The sequence below is a fragment of the Copidosoma floridanum genome, unplaced genomic scaffold, assembly GCF_036245765.1.
Source record: "Copidosoma floridanum isolate Cflo_tuat_1 unplaced genomic scaffold, Cflo_Japanese_pri ptg000021l, whole genome shotgun sequence".
NCBI lineage: Eukaryota > Metazoa > Arthropoda > Insecta > Hymenoptera > Encyrtidae > Copidosoma > Copidosoma floridanum.
In genome coordinates this window covers 32,548,872-32,571,100 of record NW_028321898.1, presented here as the reverse complement: position 1 = coordinate 32,571,100, position 22,229 = coordinate 32,548,872, and the positions used below count along the sequence as shown (strand labels likewise).

The 22,229-nt window shown below is 46.0% G+C and overlaps 3 protein-coding genes across 4 annotated transcripts; all 3 read left to right on the top strand.

Annotated features, from left to right (window-relative positions):
• The first annotated feature begins 2,426 nt into the window (after nucleotides 1–2,426).
• LOC106643047 (lateral signaling target protein 2 homolog) lies at nucleotides 2,427–14,714 on the top strand. 2 transcript variants are annotated; one of them, XM_014358017.2, is made up of 7 exons: nucleotides 2,428–3,331; nucleotides 8,512–8,934; nucleotides 9,013–9,369; nucleotides 9,449–9,806; nucleotides 9,882–11,520; nucleotides 11,607–11,902; nucleotides 11,981–14,714. In XM_014358017.2, the coding sequence occupies exons 1-7, from the start codon at nucleotides 3,296–3,298 to the stop codon at nucleotides 12,277–12,279; spliced, it is 3,408 nt and encodes a 1,135-aa protein (XP_014213503.2). In that variant the 5' UTR covers nucleotides 2,428–3,295; the 3' UTR covers nucleotides 12,280–14,714. The 2 variants fall into 2 exon arrangements, with proteins under 2 accessions (XP_089450221.1, XP_014213503.2); XM_089594095.1 differs by having other exon boundaries at nucleotides 2,427–3,331; nucleotides 9,449–11,520.
• A 677-nt stretch (nucleotides 14,715–15,391) lies between these two features.
• Nucleotides 15,392–19,229, top strand: LOC106642979 (cilia- and flagella-associated protein 58-like). Its single transcript, XM_089594645.1, has 16 exons — nucleotides 15,392–15,427; nucleotides 15,502–15,588; nucleotides 15,675–15,902; nucleotides 15,986–16,122; nucleotides 16,192–16,297; nucleotides 16,379–16,468; nucleotides 16,553–16,642; nucleotides 16,721–16,808; nucleotides 16,881–17,025; nucleotides 17,088–17,429; nucleotides 17,508–17,577; nucleotides 17,652–17,922; nucleotides 17,978–18,144; nucleotides 18,249–18,340; nucleotides 18,425–18,905; nucleotides 18,987–19,229. Exons 1-16 carry the CDS (start codon nucleotides 15,392–15,394, stop codon nucleotides 19,227–19,229), a joined length of 2,673 nt encoding a protein of 890 aa, XP_089450771.1.
• A 402-nt stretch (nucleotides 19,230–19,631) lies between these two features.
• LOC106642980 (Ionotropic receptor 21a) lies at nucleotides 19,632–22,107 on the top strand. The gene is made up of 8 exons (XM_089594873.1): nucleotides 19,632–19,640; nucleotides 19,920–20,099; nucleotides 20,165–20,487; nucleotides 20,570–20,731; nucleotides 20,811–21,052; nucleotides 21,115–21,454; nucleotides 21,554–21,758; nucleotides 21,844–22,107. Exons 1-8 carry the CDS (start codon nucleotides 19,632–19,634, stop codon nucleotides 22,105–22,107), a joined length of 1,725 nt encoding a protein of 574 aa, XP_089450999.1.
• The last annotated feature ends 122 nt before the right edge of the window (nucleotides 22,108–22,229 follow it).

The window sequence follows — 22,229 nt, the reverse complement described above, 5'->3', positions numbered from 1 at the left end:
GTTTCCAATAGAAATAAATGCCCTAGTCTAGCAATACCGCCAGATCAAACAGCATACCTAAAACGTTTGACTAATTTATTCAAACCTCGAAATTATGTTACAATCTAAAAATACAACGTGCCAGATGAAATGATTGCCGTTTTTTTTGCAGGTGATACTGGGTTCGATTGACAATTTTATTTAAAAAATCTGTAAAATTGTTAATATGTCAGAAATGTTTTTCCAGCAAATTGTACATTTTTCTTCATGAAAATACTTAAATTTTGTTGGCAAGTACAATCCTTTAGTCGTAGGAGAAAGTGAGAAAAAAAAAACGAGGTAGAACCTACCATTACCCGTAACCCGTCTCAATCGTAACAGATGGCGTTTAAAATACACCTTATCGCTATATTTAACTAAGTCAATGTGTAACTTTTCACGAGGAGTAACCAGTCATTGCTCGATTTGTAGGTACAAGTGTGGCAACAATTATTAAAAGAAATCTAATAAACATATATTCACTTGTAGGCATTTGCTACTTCCTTCCCTCGACACCTCCCCGTCATTTCCAATTGTTTCGCTAAATCACAATAACTGCACCCTGGCAATACCGTTCATCGTTTCCTTAACCGATTTCTTCAATCTTTTTTTCTCACTTTCACAGGTGACTGAATCAGAAAAACAATGATAATAATTAAAAAGTGCATTTGTAACAAAAATCGATTATTCTAACAAACAGTTGCAGCTATCCTACGGGTTATCAATTAATTTTGCAACAAATCATGTTACAGCAAAGTGTATGTATATTATGTACTAATACATAGCATAAAAAATTGCCGATTCGATTTCCGATCGTCGTTACAAAATGTAAATTTCTGCGTGATCGGTTGCGCGCCGATAATAAAATTTCCCGCAAAGAGCAGATACCGATTCGCTTGTTTGAAAATAATACATCATAAGGTCACTGGTCTATTGTGTAGTACATCTGAAATCAGTGAAATTCATCAGTTTGGCAATGGATCGGTAATGGTCTTACGAAACTGATTGTAATCACGGGTATATAGGTGTTAAATTTTATAACCAAACTAAGCATTTATCCACGCGAAATACGAAACCTTTTAAATCTACTACATAGGTATATGGATACACGAGCACGTAAAGGAGACAACTATAGTTAGTATACATAGGAGAGAGAGAGAGAGAGAGAAAAAGGGGGGAATAGAGAGGAGCGCATGCGTACACTCGTTTTCATTTCCTCTCCCAAGGCTTTTTATTATCCTCGGAGTTTCATTTCGGAGTCGTCGGAGCAATCGTCCGCGTCATATACATATAACTATATATTCGTGATACACGCACCCATAAGGGAGACCGGGGTAATCGTGGCCACCTGGGTAAACAGGCCACTGGATATATTCAACCATTTAATTGAGATAAAAATGTAATATATTTTTTTTTTTATTGAAATATATCTCTACTTACATGCCGTCAATAAAATAAAACCATAGAATTACTTTTTGTTAAATTTTTAAATAATTAAATTTGATAGTTAAAAAATTTGGAGGAACAGCTACATTATTAAACTTGCCTGAAGCGGAAAATACATCAAATCGATTCAAAATTGATACAAATTGAAAGTTTGAACCTCAATCTACAATCTGCTTTTTTTTATTTTACCAAATATTATTTAGAAATATAATTATAAGCAATTTAAAATAGTCCTATTTTGGGGTGTGGTGGCCATCTCTCCGGGGTACAGTGGCCATCGAGTTTGTTGTTTACGTCAATACTGAGTCAGTCTGCTAATCTGCGGATCCTAACCTAAACTTTTTAATCGTACTTATAGCCAAAACAAAACAAACAGTGTCAGGTGAAAGTTATGTAGTACTTAAGTAATTAGTCATATTTTAAGTCAATTCGGTATTAAAGGTGCAATAAAAATAAGTCATGGTGCGTAAGTATAAGAGAAAAACTGTGGATAAAGGCTGGAATGAATTCCAATTGCAGTTACGATATACCGAAAAATATATATTTCTCTTTATTCTATGTGTATACTGACAGAAAAATATTTATGTCGATATACATATTTATTTATCAATCTGTTATGTGAGTAATTATTAATTTACATAAATTTTCAATTTTTAGACGTAAGTTTAGTAGCAACATTTAAAATAACAACCTTTTAAATCGATGGCCACTGTACCCCGGGGTATGGCCACCTCTACCCCGGCCCTGGGTAAAATGGCCAGTTTGAGACGCATTCACTTTTTCATATTTAAACTACATCTATTATAAATAAATAACTCAAGAAATTGGATACTATTTCTACACATCCGGCCCCTTTTATTTGCGTTTTTTAAATTATTCTACAATCAAGTAGTCGTTCATAACAACGTGATAAAGTTAGGGTGGCCAGACTACCCCGGTCTCCCTTACTCATAGACTTACGTACAGAACAGCGAATATAATGAATAAGTTGCGAGATACGTCATAGAGCCGCATACGTGTGTGCGTACGTGCACGTACATATATTACCGATACACCTCGAGGCTCAGAGAGAAAGAGCGTCAGAGAGTTGGGTTGGAGTGTAGGTTTAGCAGTAGAGTAAAAAGCTGAAAAGTCGTCGGATCGGCGTCGCGGATCGGAGCAGCGGAGGCGGTGGTGGAGAAAGAAAGAAAGAAAAGAGATAATAAAGCGTGGTGTGTTAATTTCGTGCGTGTGTTTGCTCCTCGACAGCTGCAGGGGAGCGGGGGGGGGTCCGTCGCCGCGATAAGCGAGAATATAATATCACCAAAGAAGCAGAACCGCGAGAGAGCACGAAAAGAGAAGGGTACATGTATTCCTTCTTCTCTCGTCAGGGCTACATGTCTGTGCAGTGTCCCCTCGTTGTTGACAGGCGTACATTGTAAACGCAGCGGACGATCTGATACCGAGAGGTAGTGTGCACAACAACAACAGGTCATTGTTTTATCACCATCACGACTGAGTTATCGGTGCAGCGAAAGATATTTACAACAACAACAACAACAACAAAATAATAATAATACACATCTAAAAGTGAATTGCGCTCATTGTTAGGTGCAACGTATACAGCAGCAAGTAATCACCGTACCAAAGTACACACAATAGAATAGAGGCCGCGACGATGACGAAAGCGCAGTGAGTTTGTATATTTTACGTGTCCAAGTCTCCGTTGTACGGATCAAGTGTACTCGTTGTAAGTATACATATCTACCTCTCCGCTCCGTGAGCGTACCTTATATATGTACGCCGTGTACGTCTGCGGCTGCCGCCTGCACTCTCATTCCGCTGCAGCGACATGGACTCCATCAGAAAATGGTTCTACAGGCCAAAGGTGAGTACTTGCAGCCTATAACATTCGTCCCCGTATATTAAGTATATAATATCTTGCGAGCTTTTTCACTCGATGTGCGCACGAGTACAGACACACCGCGTCATCATTCTCCTCGTATCGTACTTTGCATGGCCACCTGTTTGCAAATCCTCTCCTCCGAGCTCACGTATAATATAATATACGCGTAACGAGCGGCTAATTACACGTATGTTTGTAGGTATACTTGTCGCTACTGTTCGCTTGAAAACTCTCGAACGTTTAAAAGCACACCAAAGTCGAGAGCTTATGCGTGTATAATGTACACATACAACGTGATGTTCGCGAAAATTTTCGTCGTACCCTCTCCCCTCTCGGGTGAACCAGGCCGTGCTCGCTATCACCGCTGCAGTGTGCATGTTTATCGAGGCGTATCACCGTACGAATGCGTGCACGTATGATGTGTTGCGAGAGAGAGAGAGAGAGTCACGAGCTCACGATTTCACGACGGAGCCATAGCTAACGTATACCGTCTGACATCATCGTTGCAACCCTGTCAGAACTAACAATAGTTTGTTTTCATTTCAATCAAAACCTCCTCGGTATGTGTGTAATATATGTATAACAATGTGGTCGCCAGCCACACGGAGGAAAGCGCGCCGAGGAGCTTATCAGCTGATTGGGAGCGAAGCGCTGCTGCAGAGCTTTTATATTTCATTAGGGACGAAGCGAAAAGAGAGACACATACAGAGCACACGCAAATAAAGTATACGTGTGCATGTACACAAGGCACTGTTAAAAGTAAAACAAACTTGGTGGTGTAGCTGTTATTATTGTTATATATGCATACGTCTCGATCGTCGCACCGAGAAGAAGGTCATCGCGGGGAGCGGCGTATCTTTCCGTTCCGCGTCGCTTCGGGAGATCCAATAAATCATCATACGCGTGCACGAGCTTTTTTCGGCTTATCAGAGCTGCAGCTTGCGAACGGGCGAAAGCGCGAGCTCCCATACTTATGCTTGCAAGCGGTGCCGATCGCTCCTCCAACGCTTTCTTCCTCCTCCTCGGTATATAATGTTATTATTATTATACGTGCCTGTACCAGAGTGTTGTGTATATATACATTATAAATATACTGTAGGCACCCGGGCGTTTTCTCTTTCCTCTGCTCGGTGTAAGTACGTTTCGGCCGCCGTCTCCGAAGGAAGAGAAAGTAGTTGCCAATACCCACCGCGTTGCGTATATAAATGTACACTTGGCCGTTATTGGCTCTGTAGGTGTACTCGTTAGATGTGCGCCCACTTGCGCTCTCTGCCGATCTTAAATTCATCCCCGATCGCCCATTTAAAAAAAGAAATAAATGAAAAAAAAAGCATCGATAGTCACGGACGGTTTACGCCGCGGGGCATCGATTGCCCATGTAAACCCATTATCCGTGTATACACGTATGATACACACAAGTATATATACTTATACGTGTACACGCGTATCGATGTTTTTTTTTTTTTTTTTTATCTTTCGCGCTTCGTATATGTGTACCTACTTATACGCCAATCATCGTGTCATGTGTGAATCAGAGTGCGAGCCAGGTACCTATATCTTTCTTACGTATAAACAAGACAAAACCCAGCTGCAGTCGCTATTGTCTCGAAAGAGGCGAAAAGACAAAGGTATATACATGCGCGCGACGGTATAAATAAAAGAAATCCGACGTAACAATAAAGAAACAAAAACTCCCGATAAGTTGTATATTATATACTTATTACCACCAAAATCGAGCACATATATATGTATATACTTGTCTATAAATTATTCACGTATATACCAATACACATTTGGTTGACGTCGGCGATACATGTGTAAAATAATTTAAAAAAAGTGCCCTCCGTATGTATAGATTGTACACGTTTCTCGCATCGCTTTCGTCACGTACTTGCTTACTTATTGGCAGTTCGCTCTAATTCCGTGTGCCGTACGAATGAATATATACTTACATGCATCCGCGCGACCAACCGGGAGATGCGGGTAATGATAACAGAGGTGCAAATGACGAAAACGTGTGCAAAGGTAAGTAAGGAGGATCAAGTGGCGAAGAGAAAAAAAAAAAAAAAAAAAGTGAGAGCAAAAAGAGATCGGATCGGCAGGAGAGAGCGTCGCGGGAGGCTGGCAGCTCGATGAGTCACGCGTGCACAACACACACACATGACTCGCATTGTAGTATATTACGTACACCTATACGTATAAATGTACCGTATCGCTATAATACGTATACGTACGATCGATAAGCGCCTTTATTTGACTCTCCCTCGTCCTTTGCCCTCTGCGCTCGCATAATTCCGGTATAGGCGTGCAGCTTAGCGCGGGTTCGTCACAGATGCGCTCCCCCTCTGGAGTTCAATGAAATTCCGAGGGGGAAAAGAAATCCACCCCCGCTCGTGCATGCACGCTTTACCTATGATCTCGGATTAATCCCGTCTCTCTGTACCCTCTGCCCAACTATATAATGTCGATTTCGCCACTGATATATAGGCTTGGGACTGTGCTCGTCATCGGTTGTTGTTTCGCGCGACAGTGCAAAGGGATGACAAATTTGGGAGTAAACGAGCCCACGTTAAGTGGTCGTTACGGGTTTTTTTTTTTTTTGTCTGAGGAAAATAAGTACTTGGGAATTTCTTTTTTTTTTTTTTCTTATCTATGGTGCAGGTTTCGTGTTTTCCAGCAAAACAAATGAATAATGTAGCAGGAGAGGCGCGCACGGTCAAAAATAAGAATCGATGATCGGATAAAGGCGTTTATCGATACAGTGCGCGATGGAGCGATACGACAAAAATTTCTCCAATCTGCGTGTAACTGTGTGGTGTACAACATACTTTAGCGGGAAATATATAAGAGGTGATATATGCGTATACACGACTAATGGAAAGGATTTCTCCTGCCAAATCAATGTGATTTACTTTCGAATACATGATTATATTTTTATGTATTTTTGACGCGGGACTAGTACCAAAGACGAATTTGTATTGTCACATTTTACGAATGTCGACTAATTTTAAAAAATAATTTAAAAAAGTAGTAGTTTGCCATGCTTTTATAGTTATTGGTCAAGTCGTCACATGCACTTGTTCACACAATGAAATGTTTTTTTTTCCCCCATAACTAAGGTTTATACATTTTATTACGAATAGGGGATTCCAAGAGTCTTCGTAATCGCTTCCAAGAAATGAGTTATATGCACGATAAGTTAGGCAATGAGTTCACATTAAATTACCATTATCAAGCGAAATATCGTTCGTTAACTTTCAACAGTAAAGCACTTGGTGGAAAAAAAAGCAAACGCGTACGCGATCAACACAAAAAAGAGCCTTTCGGTCTTGATAAATTTAGCGCGCTCGAGTCCGCGAATAAAGCTGCACAGATCAATTAGATTTGTTATTATCGCATAGCATATGCTCCGTACCTCTCAATCGTACACCACGTATACCTAGGTATGGCCCGTCAAAAGCTCTGCTCGAGTGCTCGTGCCACATGTTACTTGCACTTATATATACATATACATACATATGCCAAAGTGAGCATATACATATGGGTATATACATATTCGTGTATCGTTTGCACCTATAGTTATCGTATAACAATCAGCCGTGGGTGATTCAATCATCGTAATTACAATCAAAGTATCTACTTAATAAATTTGCCAAGCGCACGTGCTATAGATACGCACATATTTATATACGGGGTATCTCAACTCGCGCAATACTTGTATATTATGTGTGTACACACACGTATCTATACATGTGTCATGCAAAGAAAAAGTTGTAGTGTTGGATTCAGTGAGGATAAAATAATTAATTCTAAGGGTTCCAAAAAGTACACTCTTTTGTGCAACTTACCACCATCGAAATGGTATATTATATTCATACTCATAATCATGATATACAACTCGTGTATGTACAACCTTGTATAAATTAGAAATAGTTACGTTCTGTGTATCATCTATACATTTTTTACGTGTACAGGTATGCCTTTTCTACCAGCGCTTTTTGCGGGCAACTAAGCGTGAATCGCGTGAGATCGCTTATTTCGGTATAAACCAAACTACCGTCGTTTCATATACATTGTCGATGTCCAACCGATCAAACGAGAACTACAAAAATTCTTTTTTTATTTTCTCGTTCATTTTTTCATATATATTTTAACAATTTGCAATGTGTACTCAAGCCTAAAAAATTCAAAAGATCGGATGATAACGGTCATTAATTGGAATTTTTATGTATTTTTAAAAATAAATCGTTTGACGCATTAGTCAGTTGAAAAACTTTAACAGTACATATTATACCTACACTAGTGATTCATGTACGTACAAGTTGACAATGCTTTGAATTTTTTTCTACAGCTATACCGACAAGACAAAAAATGGTTCATGAAAAATAAGGAATCGTGGAAATAATGTTCCTTTCGGGTCAACCGAAACAAAACTCCGAGACGCATAACATCCAAACTTGCGTAACAACGTGTACGGAATACCACACACGTACGGCTTTATTCTTCGTACCCATTACATCAATCTAGTATCGTACGGGATTCGTCCCCGCCTGAGTTACTCGAATTACCTTCGGTTGGCCAACTTTACACAAAAATGCGAAGAGTGTAACTTGGGTATTACCTCTTTTTTTGAGTGTTTCCTCCGACAGTCTGACGATTTTTTGTTCGCCGAATGCAAAAGACTTGGGAATCTGTTATGCACGTTTATACACGTCGATGTAAGAATGAGTAATGCTCGTTGAAGACAAAAGAAATAGAAAAGAAAAAAAAAAAAATGACAATAACACAATCAAAGCGTATAGGAGAGGAGCGATGATGTTTGTTACTGCATGTATATACACTTGCACCCGTATAGTCCCACGCGTATACGTAATTGCGGTAATTAGTTAGATGAGGCTGGCAGGGGACGATGCCGCCGACACGCGAGCCATTGTATTCCCAACGGCAGTCACTTCCTCGCGGAAGGGAAGTCGAACGGTCGACTGTGCGCGATGTTTTTCTCGCAACTACTTACTTTGAGAATCAAGAGAAAATAATAACAATAATTATAATTTACCACTATTAATTCCACGAAGCAACGAATGTCACAGAAAAAACAAAGACGCACCTATAGAAATTAATTTAAGAGCGACAAAAAAAATTAAAGTAAAATGAAATTTCAGAAAGAGGACAAGAGCCTGCTGGCGCAGTTCTTCTTCGCGGACGAGTCGCTGAACGGGGTGGCCTGCGAGCTCGACTCGTTCGACGGCCGCCAGGAGCCGGAACGGTGCACGAGCCTGGTGAACCAACTGCGCCACTGCCAGGACAAGGTCCTCAGCATCTGCAACCAAATAATGGACGAGCTGATACCCGATTCCCGGGCGAATAGGGACTTCCGGGTGAAATTCCCCGACGACGTGATGCAGGAGAACCTTGCCGGCCAACTGTGGTTCGGGGCCGAGTGCCTCGCCGCTGGCTCCTCCATCCTGAACCGCGAGGCCGAGAGCCTGGCCATGCGACCCCTCGCCAAGGCCCTCACCAAGTCGCTCGAGATAGTCCGCAACCTGCTGCGCGAGCAAGCCCTCCGCGGACAGACGAACCTCAAGGTTTGTGTGGACCCATCGATGTATTTTCGCGTGGTCGAGCAGCAGATGATTCATTTTTTACGTTTTTGTTCCGTATAGGCGCAGAATCCCCTCGAACCCTCGACCGAGAAAGTGATCGAGTCCCTCAAGATCTTTGATCGGCTGTTCGCCGACTTTGAGCTCTGCTACGTGGGTGCGATGGTTCCGGTCAAGTCGACCAAGGAGTACGAGCAGCAGGAGCTCGTCTGCGTCCTTTTTTCCGAGACCCTGCAACGTGCCCTAGAGCGGGGCCTCCTGCGCCAGACCGACGTCGACAATTACGAGCCGGCTCTCATGTTCACCATACCCCGGCTGGCCATCGTCGCGGGACTCCTGGCTACACCCGGTGGGCCCCTCTGCCTCGAATCCTCGTCCTCTTCCTCCGACTCGATTAGCGAAATGTTCCGGCCCTTCAGGGTTAGTACGGCAACAACTATACCTATACTTTTGATCGATTATCCATAACAACTATGTCCACAACACATATCTGCCACAGAGTCTTCTGCTCAAGATACGCGAGCTCCTCTGGACGCTCAACAGCCGCGAGCTTTGGATGCTCGAAAAGCTGCTCTGCTCGATCGAGGACGCCTCGACGACGACTACAACTGCGACTACAACTGCGACGACGACGGACCAGTCGCTGCCGGACCTCGACGACTTTGTTCACAACTTTTACACGGGCTATCCCAACTGCAAGGACTTTATCGCCGATTTCTACACGGTGACCAAAAACAACGGCAGCAACATGGACGAGGTCGCTAACGACGCGGTCCTCATTATCGAGCAGGCCATCGAGGAGCCCACTACCCCCGCCCAGCGGCACGACTCCACCGGCTCCTCCGATTTTTATTCCTGTACGCATTTAAACCCTGTTGTAACACGTATCCATGACAGAGATACCGATGGTGTGATCAATTGTTACCCTTCAGGCGACTCGGTATCGGTGGACCCGTCGGATAATCAGGCGGAAAGTAGCAGTAGCAGCAGTAGCACGACCAACAGCGCCAACTCGGCCAAACTGATATCAGAGGCGAACAAGAGCCTGTCGAGCCTGCTGATCCTCAAGGCTGGGGACTGCGGAGCAGACCCGTCGTCCGAGCACACGGACTCGGGCATCTGCACGGTCATATCCTCGGAGAACACGAGTCTCTACGACAAGAGCCCCGAGGAGAAGAAGAGCTTCGCCGGTGAGTTGGAGCAGCCGGCGAGCGACGACGAAAACGAGTCGAAGGAACAGCCGGAAGAAGACCATCGCCAGGTGGAGCACGAGGAAGAGGAGGAGGGAAATACCAGCTACCTGTGCTCCAACGTCTTTAATTCGCCGAACAAGCGCCGGGACTCGAACAAATCCTCCGACAATTCGAGCTCGTGCGTCTGCAACCGAGCCTCGAGGGCCAGCAGCTCCGCGTACCAGCTCACGAGCTCGCTCGAGGCCCCGTGTAAGCAGCAGCAAAACTCCCACCAGCTGCACAGCTCGAGCGAGGAGATTGTCGGCTTGGCCCTGGGTAGCGGCCAGATTCCCGTCTGCGACGCCAACAACTTGCATCCGAGCAGCTGCTTCCAAATCAACTACACCGAGAACTGGGAGAACCTCAACCTGAACATCGAGGCGAGCTCGTCGTCGCACCACAGAGAGTTTTGGACCGATCTCAAGTGCGAGGCCTGTCCCGCGACCTCCTCGAGCTCCTCGCAGAAGCAATCCCACCACCACCAGCACCACCAGGACATACTAGCGAGCAGTGGCAGTAGTACCAGCAACTGCAGGAGGCAGCGCAAGGAGGACAAGCAAAAGCGTCGCCAGCAGCACGAACGGGACAGTTGTCCCGACGCCAGCTCAAGGAAGCGCGTGACGAGCCTTCAACTGCCAGCCAGCACCGAAAGCTCGCGCTCCAACTCAACCGACAGATGCGGCCTCAACAACAACAACAACCCACGGCTGGTCAACTTTGGCTCGAGTCTGCACCCTAGTCAGAATACACGGCAGATGCCAAGCTTCGGGGCTTGCAGTCCCAGGGCGAGTCCCCGCATGCAGCACTTTGAGTCCAGGACCAGCTCGAACTCGAGACGACAGCAGCAGCTGGCACCAACCCCGTCATCCCAGAGTTCGAGGAAACTACTGGATCACCGGAGACAGAGAGCCGGCGAGCACTCGTCGCACCGCTCCAAGCATCAGAGGCGGTCGGCCCACAAGCTTGAGCACTGCAAGAGAAAGAACGGCAGCAGGTGCCACCATCACAACGGCGGGCTTGCGCTCTTCAACGACGGCCTCGGGCCAAGGACTAACAAAAGTGGAATAGTGACGAGTGAACGACGAGTCGCGAGCTGTGCTCAGACCAACGGTTCTAATGTTAATAATAGTAGTGGTAGTAATAACAACAACAACAACAACAATAATAACAACTCATCGTTGGAAGCGAAGAACGATTCCAGCTCCAACTGGTCGAGCGGCAGCGACTCGAGCTCCGAGACGAGCGAGTTCCAGAGCGACTGCCAGGACGACGAGGAGATAGCGCTGGCGATGCAGGCCGCGGAGATAGCCAACAGGAATCAGATTCGAGCCAAGTTCAGGTGACGGTTACCCCTCTCTCTCTCTTTTTTTTTCTTCTCTACTTCAATTTTTACTAACGAATGTTTGCTCGTTGCTATACGCGCAGATCCTCGGAAGACCTGGTTCACAGGCTATTCGTCTGCATAGCCGGAGTAGCCGACCAACTCCAGACGAACTTTGCTTCCGACTTGCGCAACATCCTCAAATGCGTCTTCCTGATGAACAGTAGCCAGCCAGCGAGTGACGACGAAAAACCGAGCGAGCCTTCGTCTCCCCTGGCTGTAGAAAACGATACGCCAGAAAACGCGTCCGACGGTCCCCCAGTGGTCCAGCAGGAGACAGCAGAGAACGAAGCTCACCATCACGAGCGACCAGAGGACAACGAGCCGAGCGAAGACAGAGGTACGTGGTCTTTGCACCGATATTTTATTGTCTGAGGTATCGACGATGGAGTAACGAAATTTAAAATGGCAATCGTAGGAAGCTGCAATAACCCAGTGACAACCGAGCGGGGCGAGGAGTGCGTAGAGCGAGCGCCAGTCTGGGTCCCGGACAGCGTGGCGCCGCGCTGCATGGCCTGCCAGGCTGGATTCACGGTTGTGCGGCGTCGGCACCACTGCAGGAACTGCGGCAAGGTCTTTTGCGGTCGGTGCAGCTCCAACAGCGTGCCCCTGCCGCGCTTTGGCCACACGAAGCCGGTTCGCGTCTGCAACCGGTGCTTTCTTTACCAGGTGACCCCGTTCTGCGTATCCCCAGTCGCGGCCTCTGCCACCAGCTGAATCGACTGATTAGTTCTCGTTAGGGACGTATCATTTTACAACGCGATTTTACTCTCGACGTAAAAAAACGAGCGTGCGTTTGTACTGGTTTTTAATGGTGGACCTTTTTTGTTTACCCCACCCGACTCGCTTACATTTTACCGAAAAAGATATGCGTTCATCCTCGCTTGGAGATGTATACGCATATTATACACTATACATACCTTTTTTCGCAATACTTATTTTCTCAAAGTCAATGTATTATAATTATATGGATGATGATAACAATAATTATTATGTCAGTAATAATAACGATGCTAGTAATAGTGATTCTGGTTAATAATAATGGTGATGATGATGATGATGATAAATGAGTGATAATTTTTATAAAGAAGACGTAGATATTTTAAAAAATCTTTATATAATATTGTAGGCTTTGCACCAATTCTTCTCCAACGTCGTTACGATAATGTGTTCGCAAAAACACAAATGAGCTAATTTTCTAAAACTTCAATTTCCTCGATAGCCTCAGCGAGCGATATTTGTGTGTGTCGTAGGCACATTTGAAACACGCTGCATGTCTTTGTCTTTTTTTTTTTTTTTTTTTTTTCACGCGAGCTCAAGTGTTCGATAAATTTATGAAAAGCTGGGGAGATATAAATTATTGTGTTGCAAACAACTTTGTTGTATCCTCGGCGCCGCAAGAACGATTCCATTATTTTTTTCTATACTCTCAACGTGTCTGCTGCACCGGAATTTTTTTCCGAGATGCAGTACACACGCGTATCTGAACATATCTCAAATCTACAGCGGTAAATCAGTGATACACGAATAAGTTGCATTGAGATGTAATGATATTTTAACGGCATAACTGAGATACAAGGTTCTTATCGTTGCTGTGTACAGAAAATTTTAACCAGAGCTGGTCTATGTGATAGGCACGCGTGTTTGTCATTTTTTGGAGTTGACACTTTGTTTTAAAAAATTTTAATCGCAACAACATAAATTTGAATTAGATTATGTACATATATATATATATTATATTTAAGCCTAATATTATGTAAAACTGCCTGCGTTGAATATTCCTTGGCACCTCACGAATGCGTTGTGTTGTGCACTTTTCGCAAAAAAGCTCGATAAAATACAAAGACTCACGTGCCAAATTCACAGGACAATAAAAATACAATTTATTTTCTTGCTGTCGATTTCAAAGTAAAATTTCAATACCGATAACAGCTAGCACTGGGTGACCAGTGTGATTATAATTATGAAGAGTGTCGTTTGAAAAATCGAAAACTCAACCAAGGAATATTCGATCAAGTACTCGTGCATTTGGATTTGAAAGACTGTTCTCACGCGTACATAGGTTATTAAGTATTATCATGTAGAGTTACTTTGTTGTAATTTGTTCGACAAGAGTCTTGGAACTTTATATATATTACGTCGTAAAACGACGTCAAAGTGTAAATTCACTACAATTTTATAGCATACGGTTTTCTAATTTCTACATCTACGTTACGGTCATAATATTATGTACGTGCATAAAAATACCTTCTAATCAATTAGAAGTAAAAGTTTTTACATGATTCATTATAAACAAAAAAAAATAATAAAAAAAAAAATAAACAAAATTGTCGTTAGAATCTTAATTGGATGAGAGATGACTGTTTGTAAGTGTTCAATAATTTTGTTGAAAGTCAATCGATGTTTTTTATATATTTTGTTTGAGTATAGAAATTTTTGTTGACATTCCACTTGCCAGTGTGTATGCAAATGCAATACTTGTGAAATACGTAAAAATTATACGTTTGCCCTTACATGTAATAAAATAAAGAAAAGTAGCTTGTTACTTCAAAAACCGACTTGTTGACCAGAGCTGTCCTGCCAAACATCTATCTGGCTTGATGGTGCCCGGCAAGCATACATTTTGTTTGAGATTTTTTTTATTTTCGTGAATGGTAGAGCAATACAATTCCAAACTACTAACGACCAAATTTATGAATGAGAGCTCTCGATATTTAGCCGAATAAAGTCTTATCGTTATCGTAGTGTACACAATGGCAAATTACTGTTGTTTTGCGATTGTTAAACGTAATTTTTCTCGTTCGGCCGGAATATACTAAATTTGTCATTTCCAATCTTATCATTCTCGTTTGGAGAGTGGTGGGGGTGTATGCAATAAAGTACTGATACAGAAGAAAAAAAAAGTTACTTATTTTTATAAGCTAATAGTTCCGCTGAATATTATATAAATATTCAAATGGACTTGTGGCATTAGTGTGTTTAGCGAATTTAAAACGTCAATGCTTAAACTGTAATGTATAATCTTGAAGGAATTTTCAATTTCTGTACTATTAATTATGTTTCAATGTAAAAATATGGACCATGAAAAAATACTTGGTAATTTTTTAAAATTAAAATCAAGTGCACAATAAAAAAAAAAAAAAAAAAAAAAACGATTGAAAAAAATGAAGGAAAAAAAAACACTGCAAGGATTTTGTCTGCGTAAAAGAGATAAATCAAGTTTATCGACAAGTCCGCTACGTAAAGTGAGAATTTCCAATCTTTGTCGGATGACGCGCGAAAAAAAAAGTGTTTGCAATCCATATCAAAGATGATTTAACTGATTGAAATTTAACGACTAGTAGTACGCACTGAATGTAGAGCAAACGTTTGTATGTGTTATACGATCTAACAATAATAGTAATAATAGTCAAGGTGTGTCCCAACAACGGCAATCATGTAACGAAAGAAATAAAAATAAAATAAAACACCACAACGCTGCTGATGAAAAAAAAAATGGTAAATAATAATGAATGTAAATACATAAATTTTGTTATTGTACGAAAATAAAAGTGTCTCATTTTTCACGACCATATGACTTTATCTTTCAAAAATAAGAGAAAAATGAAATATCGATTTATCCTCCAAATTTTCCTTCGCGTCGAGGGGAAACACATATGTGCGATCGTCGTCATGGAAGCTCATCAACAAAATCTGCTATAGTCCGCTGCCTGCACCGCAACACGAAGTAACAGAAGGTAGGGATAAAAGTACCGAGTTGTGACAGCTCCGACGACGAGTGTTGAGACGAAAAAAAAAAAAAAAAAAAAAAAAAGACACGACCGCAATCATGATGGACATGGAAATGAACGCCGATCTGGACAGGGTAATTATATTAAAATGGCACGTTCTCCAAAGTCGCACAGTACGGCAAGGTAAAAACGAAAAATCATTCGTCAGGATGGGGGTAGCGACATCGGGGAGGCCTCCTCGGAGGGCAGCTCCGCAGCTAGCGTCTACTGCACGTTGGAGCAGGACTTTGCCCGAGTAAGCAAGGCCACCACTTATCAAATGACACGAAAAAAAAAAAAAAAAAAAAAAAAGAAAAAAAATAATACACCCACGACCCGCAGGTGATCGGCGAGATGAAATCTAACGAGGCCCTGGCGGCCTACGCGACCGAATTCACGCGAATCTTCGAGTCACTGTACAAGTCCCAGCAGCAGGAGCGCGAGCTCCAGCAAAGGTGCGAGCTACTCGAGGGGGAGCTGTCGGTGGCGTGCGAGAGGATCATCGCGCTCGACGGCCGGGCGGAGAGCGACGCGTCTGCCATCGGCCAACTACAGGCCGAGCTCGCCAATGTAAAAATTCTCCAAAAAACATTCACATTTCGACTTGAGCTTACTTGATTGGTTGGCGTTTTTTTTTTTTTCCGTCCCGTCAGAGCAAAGCCCTGGCCGACGCGGCGCACACGCGCGAGCAAAAGGGCCAGCACATAGTGGAGAACCTCCGGCTCTCCGTCGCCAAACTCAGCACCGAGCTCGAGCTCAAGAACAAGCAGCTAGCCGCCGAGGAGACGGAGTAAGTCGACTTTGACGAAAAAAAAAAAAAATAATAATAATAATAACAAAAAATATCCCAATGCAACAGGGGGCCGGAAGCGAGTAAGCAGCAGCAGAAGGACGGGTTGGCCAAGGAGCGGGAGCGGCTGGCGAACGAGCTCGAGGCCACGAAGCAGCGCTTGAAGAGCATCAGTGTAACTTTTTGCTAACGCGTAAACATGTAAAAGTTGAAAAGCATAGTTGGTGGGATGGATGATGGCATTGTTTCCTCGTAGAACTACAAGCAAGAGCTTGAGACGAAGCTGAGCGAAACCGAGCAGCGGGCCACGGAGCTGCAGGACAAAGTCGATCATCAATTCAACGAGGTTCGACGCCCTCGTTGTTGCACGTACTATTAATCGTTATCGGTAAAAGCAATTAAAATTTTCAATGCCCATTCGTTTGACCAGCTGACCAAGGAAAAGAGGGAGCGCGATCGTGCCGATTCCGACCTTCAAGCTCTACATCAGCAGTTCGAGATGCGCCTCACCGATTTGCAGGTCGAACGACTACCCTACCGTTAGTTACCGTACCATATATTATGTTGTTGTTGTTACATTATCCCAATGTTGTTCAAGGCAGCCGAGGATAGTCTCAAAACGATGACGAAGAACGCCGACAAGCAGGAGCAGCAGCTAAGGGAACAGGCGCTCGAAAACGATAAAAGTAATTTTTTTTTTTTTTTTTTTTTTTTCCCTTTGCATCGTCCATTGACAACGAAATTGTTGCGCTGTTTAGGGAAAAAAGAGATAAAGGCGTTGCTGGGGAAGCAGGCGTCGATGAAAATGGAGGCGGACCGGTTGCAGCAGCGCCACGAGAAGGCCTCCAAGGAGCTGTTCGAGAAGAACGAGACCATCCGAGAATTGATGAGGGAGCTGCATAGGTGAGATACGTGCGCCAACAACACGTGACGCGCTGACGTGGTTTAATCCATACGGTTCGCAGAGTGAAAGAGGAAGCGGCAAAGCTGAGGTCGGACAAGGAGAGCACGTCGAAGAAGCTGGCCAAGGAGGCGAGCTTGAGGAACAGGAGCGAGGAGAGCTCCAAGCGGCTGGACGCGAGCTTGAAGAAGGCAGAGATGGAGATCACGGCCATGAGGCGGCAAGCCGAGCTCGACAGGAAGGCCACCGAGAAGCTGGGCCGCGAGAAGGAAGCCACCGTGAGGAGCAACCTCGGCCTCGAGGACCTCAACAAGAAGCTGGCTCTGGAGACCCGACTGCTGGAACAGACCAACCGGAAGCTCGAGGCCAGCTTGGAAGAGGCCGGCGAGGAACTGAACTTGCTCAGGTGAGCTTACAATGACTGTACTGATGTAATTACAATTCGATGATGATAATTATTGTTTTCCCCCGACATTGACAACAGGCGAAACTTGAAGAATTTGGAGAAGGAGAGGGACAGATGCGCCATCGAGTCGCGGGAGTTAACCGAGAAGGTGCGGGTGTACCATCGAGTGGTTAAACTAATGGTCCTTACAATGTCGGGGTGTTGTTTTTGACGGGCCAACAGGTGGAGGATTGCGCCGAGGAAGTGAAGATGAGCCGGCTCGAGACGAGCGACTTCCAGAAGCAGCTGATGGACGCGGAGACCCGGATACGCCAGCAGCAGACGCTCTTCGAGGACGTGAGGGCCGAGCGGAACAAGCTACACTCGAGCCTGACCCATTGCCAGACGGAGCTCGCCGAGACCAAGAACCGGGCAAAGGACCTGAACCACCAGCTGACCCAGTTGGGCGAGCAACTGACCGCGAAGGAGGCGGAGATCGCCAAGCAAGAATTCCGTATGTACGTGTAATCCAAGGCCCGTGGGTGGTGTGTAACGTGATGCCGTTGCAGTGATGAACAAGATGGAAAAGGAGAAGAACAAGCTGGAGACCGGGCTGGCGAGCTGCCAGCGGAACATCGAGGAGCTGCGCCGTGAGGCCCACAAAGCCAAGGAGGAGGAGCGCCAGCTGCGCGCCAGTTTGCAGGCAGAGCAGGGGATGGTGCGCCATTTGAAAAATGTACGTGACTTTACGGTGCGCCCTCCTCGCGAGGGGAGGTTGCATGAATATCAATCACAGTAGTCTTTTATGGTAATAAGCGAGGGTGGTCGTTTGATTCTCAGGAGCTGGAGTGCGCGCTGCACGAGCGGGACTCCATAGGGGCCCAAATGGTGCGGCGGAACGACGAGATCGGCCTGCAGTTCAGCAAACTGCGGTAAGTGCACGATAATCATTAACCCCTGCCCTTGCGAGGGGAAAAAAAAACACCGGGTGTAGGATAAAACTTTGGTCAACGCAGGGAGTTGGGCGACGCGCTGAGCCAGGGAGAGGCGCAGTACGCGCAGCGGGTCCGCGAGAACCGGGAACTGAAGCTCGAGAACGACGACCTCAGGCGTGAAAAGTCGGCGCTCGAGCGCTCGGCTGCCAGCCTCGTGGAGACGCGGGCCCAGCTGTTTCGGGTGGAGCGCCAGCTGGGACAGGAGCGGCTCAAGGTGTCGGCCCTCGAGGAGGAGCTCGTCAATCCGGCCAACGTGCACAGGTGGCGGAACCTCGAGGGAACGGACCCCGATACTTTTGAGCTGTTGAGGAAGATACAGATACTCCAGAGGAGGATACTCAAGATGTCCTCGGCCACGATAGACCGGGAAAGGAAGCTCAGGGACACCGAGAGGCTGTACCTCGAGTTGCGCGAGGCGGTTGCCAAGCAACCCGGGCCCGAGTTGCTAGTCCGGCTCGAGAACACTCGCCGGGCTCTGAAGAACCGAGGAAAGAAGATCAAGGTAATTGTTTTTTGTTTTTTTTTTTCTTCATTCCATAAACTAAGCACCGTCGTTCCTGAAAAATGTGTGCAACGCCAACAGTGCCTCGTCGCCGAGTTGAACATGGCAAAGCTGGCGACGGAGCACAAGTTCGAGATCGATAAGATCAAAAAGGAGCTCGGCCTCGCCAGGGCCAAGTGCTTCGAGCAGAGGAAGAAATTGCAGCTGATGGCCGCCAAGGCGTCAGCCGAAACGCACGTAAATCCCGACGAGGTCCAGAAGAGACCGGGCAAGACCCTACTCATACTCACCTCCCAAAGACCGGAGGACAGTGACACCCAATGAAGTTATACACGATATAAATAAACAATGGCTTTTTCAATGACAAGTATCCAAGGTTATTCGTTTATTGATTATCTCGTTTGTTGTCCCCACCCATCGTCCCTTGATTCGACGCCTTGGCCTTTGTAGTGAAAATCGAATGGCCTCATCGCGCATGGATGAGCAATAAATATGAGAGGGGCATATAGGTACGGTGACCGATGATGGATCGCCCGATGCACGCCCTGCAGTCTTTCGCGAGACGTACCCACTTATGTGTACCCAATCATGAAATCGTGTCTCTGTTTCGTGACGATTGTCGCTCTACCGATCTTCCTTCGGATCGGCTATTCGCTCGACGCCAATCCCCTGGATCCTCGGAGTTCATCCCTCGATCGCAAAAGGAGCGAAAGTTTGGCAAAGCTAATGACCAGGGTAGCGCGCCAACGCCCCGGGGACTGCTCCCTCGCTGTCGTCTACGAGCCGAGCTACGAGTAGCGCCACGCCCCGGGTCTGCGCCAACTCCTCAAATTCCACGAGCAAAACGGCGGCTTCTCGTCCGTGACGTGGTTACGGTTCGACGACGCCCGTGGACCGATCGAGCCTCGCCGCGACGTCTGCACGGACTACGTGAGTCAAAGTTCAGCTCGAAGCGTTCAATTTACCCTCACCTTTGGGGAGTTTCAAAATCACCCTCCCTCCCACCCTTTGCAGATCCTCCTCGTCGAGCATGTGTCGAGCGTGTCTCGGGTTCTGTTCCCCAACGTGCTGAGCAACATAGTCGTCGTGACGGCTGACTCACCCTGGGAGGTGAAAGCCTTCCTCAGGAGCCAGCTCGCACGGTCCTACCTGCACCTACTGGTCGTGGCTCACAGCACCAGCCAGAGGACTCCCGTAAGTCTTTTTCCTTGGCTCGTCCCTTGGCCATCGGATCTTTTTCCGTTTGTTTTCCCTTCAAGAACGGCACGTACGTCCTCTACGGCCACAAGCTCTACGCGGACGGGAGTGGCTCCAGCGAGCCCCTGCTCCTCGCCTCCTGGATAAACGACAGCCCCACGGTCGAGGGCGTCGAGCCCTTCCCCGACAAGCTGCGGGACGGCTTCATGGGCCACCGGATGCTCGTGTCCGTCGTCGAGAACCCGCCCTTTGCCATCCGAAGGCCGTCCGCGCAAGGCGTCGACGACGCGACGTGGGATGGCCTCGAGGTCAGGCTCCTGCGGCTAGCCGCGGCGCAACTGAACTTTACCGTCGAGTTTGCGGAGCCGCGCTCAACTGCAACCAGGTGCCCAATAAATACATCATACAGGCTCTTCCGTGTATAGAAACTCTGACAAATTAATGCATTGCCGATTGATGCCTCACAGTCCCTTGGAGTCGGCCAAGAAGGACGTGCTCCTCGGAGAGTCATCGATGTGTATCGGCGGTGTGTACATGACCTTGGACTTGGCCGGGCAGTTTGACGCAACGACGGCCCACACCGACGATTGCGCGGCATTCATTTCCCTGGCCTCGACTGCTCTGCCCAAGTAATATTACGTGCATAGGAATCGATAAGTATACGTGGAGCCAACGATGAGTGTTAACGGAAGGGAAAAATCGATGCAGGTACCGGGCGATCTTGGGACCGTTTCAGCCTTCGGTCTGGCTGTTTATCTGCGTCTCTTACTTTGTGCTGATGGTCCCGCTGTCGTTCAACAGCAACTACAGCCTCGTGTCCCTCGTTAAGCACCCAAAGGGCCTCAACCACATGTTCTGGTTCATCTTTAGCACTTACACCAATTCGTTCGTCGTGAAGAATCCCCTCCTCGACCACGGCTTGGCCAAAAACTCGACCAGCATGCTATTAGGTATAGTCGATATAACCCATTGACAATGAGAGCGCACGCACGCACACGATACTCTTCTTCAGGGATCTACTGGGTCTTTACGATAATCGTGACAGCCTGCTACACCGGCTCCATAGTCTCGTTTATAACCCTGCCGGCGTACCCGAGCGCCCTCGAGAGCGCCAAGGAGCTGCAGGCCTACCGCTACCGCATCGGCACCCTCGACCACGGCAGCTGGGTGAGCTCGTTCAACGTCAACGCGACCGAGGATCCTTTCCTCAAGAAGCTCTTTCGCAAAATCGAGTACGTGCCCAGCGTCCTCGAGGGCATACAGAACGCCAGTCGGGCTTACTTTTGGCCCTACGCTTTTCTAGCCTCGAGGACTTCCCTCGACTACATCGTCCAGACGGACTTTGCCCCGACGTGAGTCATAATTGCACCCTACGTACCTCTCGATTCATTATTGGTATAATGGGCATATGACGTGACGTGTAATTTTGTTTATTCAATGGATTGTAAAAGCTGGGCCACAAAGCGCACGCTCATGCACATTAGCGAGGAGTGCTTTGTTCGTTACAACGTCGTTCAGCTCTATCCCAATGGGTCCCTTTACACCAGGTCGATGAACGACTTTGTGCTCCGAGCCACGGAAACCGGTCTGATCGGCCAAATGGTCACCGACATAGACTGGCAGCTCCAGCGCAACACCATGCTCATGAACAAACAGGTCATCACAAAATTATACATGTAGCTCTTGCATATATTTACCACTTTGGTGCTGATCTCGTGGGATTGTTTTTCAATACCATCAGATCACCAAGAGAATGTCGCAAAAAATACAGGTCGTAGAACGAAATTTGACTGTGGAGGACACGCAGGGGATGTTCATGTTGCTCGGGATCGGTTTTCTCTTGGCCCTGGCAGTTCTGAGTGTCGAAAATTTTACCGGTCGTCTGGACAAACGGAGAATCGCCAGAGACAACGCGATCGAACACTTGACTTTCGACTCCATGGCCCGGAGCAACGTTCATTTTTTGCAATTTCAACAAGCTGTGTCTGCAAGGAGAAGCGTGTGAATTCTCGAAAATTTTTTTTTTTTCTCAACATGTTTCACCACGAACTCTAATTTTGTGTTTGGCTTCATCCTTATTAAATACATACGATCTACTGTATTTCAATCGATTCCAGATGAAGAAAC

Bases quoted from the DNA above. Each gene is read 5' to 3' on its own strand.
- LOC106642979 (XM_089594645.1), top strand. From the start codon at position 15,392: ATGATGGACATGGAAATGAACGCCGATCTGGACAGG. The intron at 16,643-16,720 runs GTCGAACGACTA...ATGTTGTTCAAG, and splicing joins TGCGCCTCACCGATTTGCAG to GCAGCCGAGGATAGTCTCAA. The intron at 17,578-17,651 runs GTGCGGGTGTAC...ACGGGCCAACAG, and splicing joins CGCGGGAGTTAACCGAGAAG to GTGGAGGATTGCGCCGAGGA.
- LOC106642980 (XM_089594873.1), top strand. The intron at 20,100-20,164 runs GTAAGTCTTTTT...TTTCCCTTCAAG, and splicing joins GCACCAGCCAGAGGACTCCC to AACGGCACGTACGTCCTCTA. The intron at 20,488-20,569 runs GTGCCCAATAAA...GATGCCTCACAG, and splicing joins CCGCGCTCAACTGCAACCAG to TCCCTTGGAGTCGGCCAAGA.
- LOC106643047 (XM_089594095.1), top strand. From the start codon at position 3,296: ATGGACTCCATCAGAAAATGGTTCTACAGGCCAAAG. The intron at 9,370-9,448 runs GTTAGTACGGCA...TATCTGCCACAG, and splicing joins AAATGTTCCGGCCCTTCAGG to AGTCTTCTGCTCAAGATACG. The intron at 11,903-11,980 runs GTACGTGGTCTT...TGGCAATCGTAG, and splicing joins CGAGCCGAGCGAAGACAGAG to GAAGCTGCAATAACCCAGTG.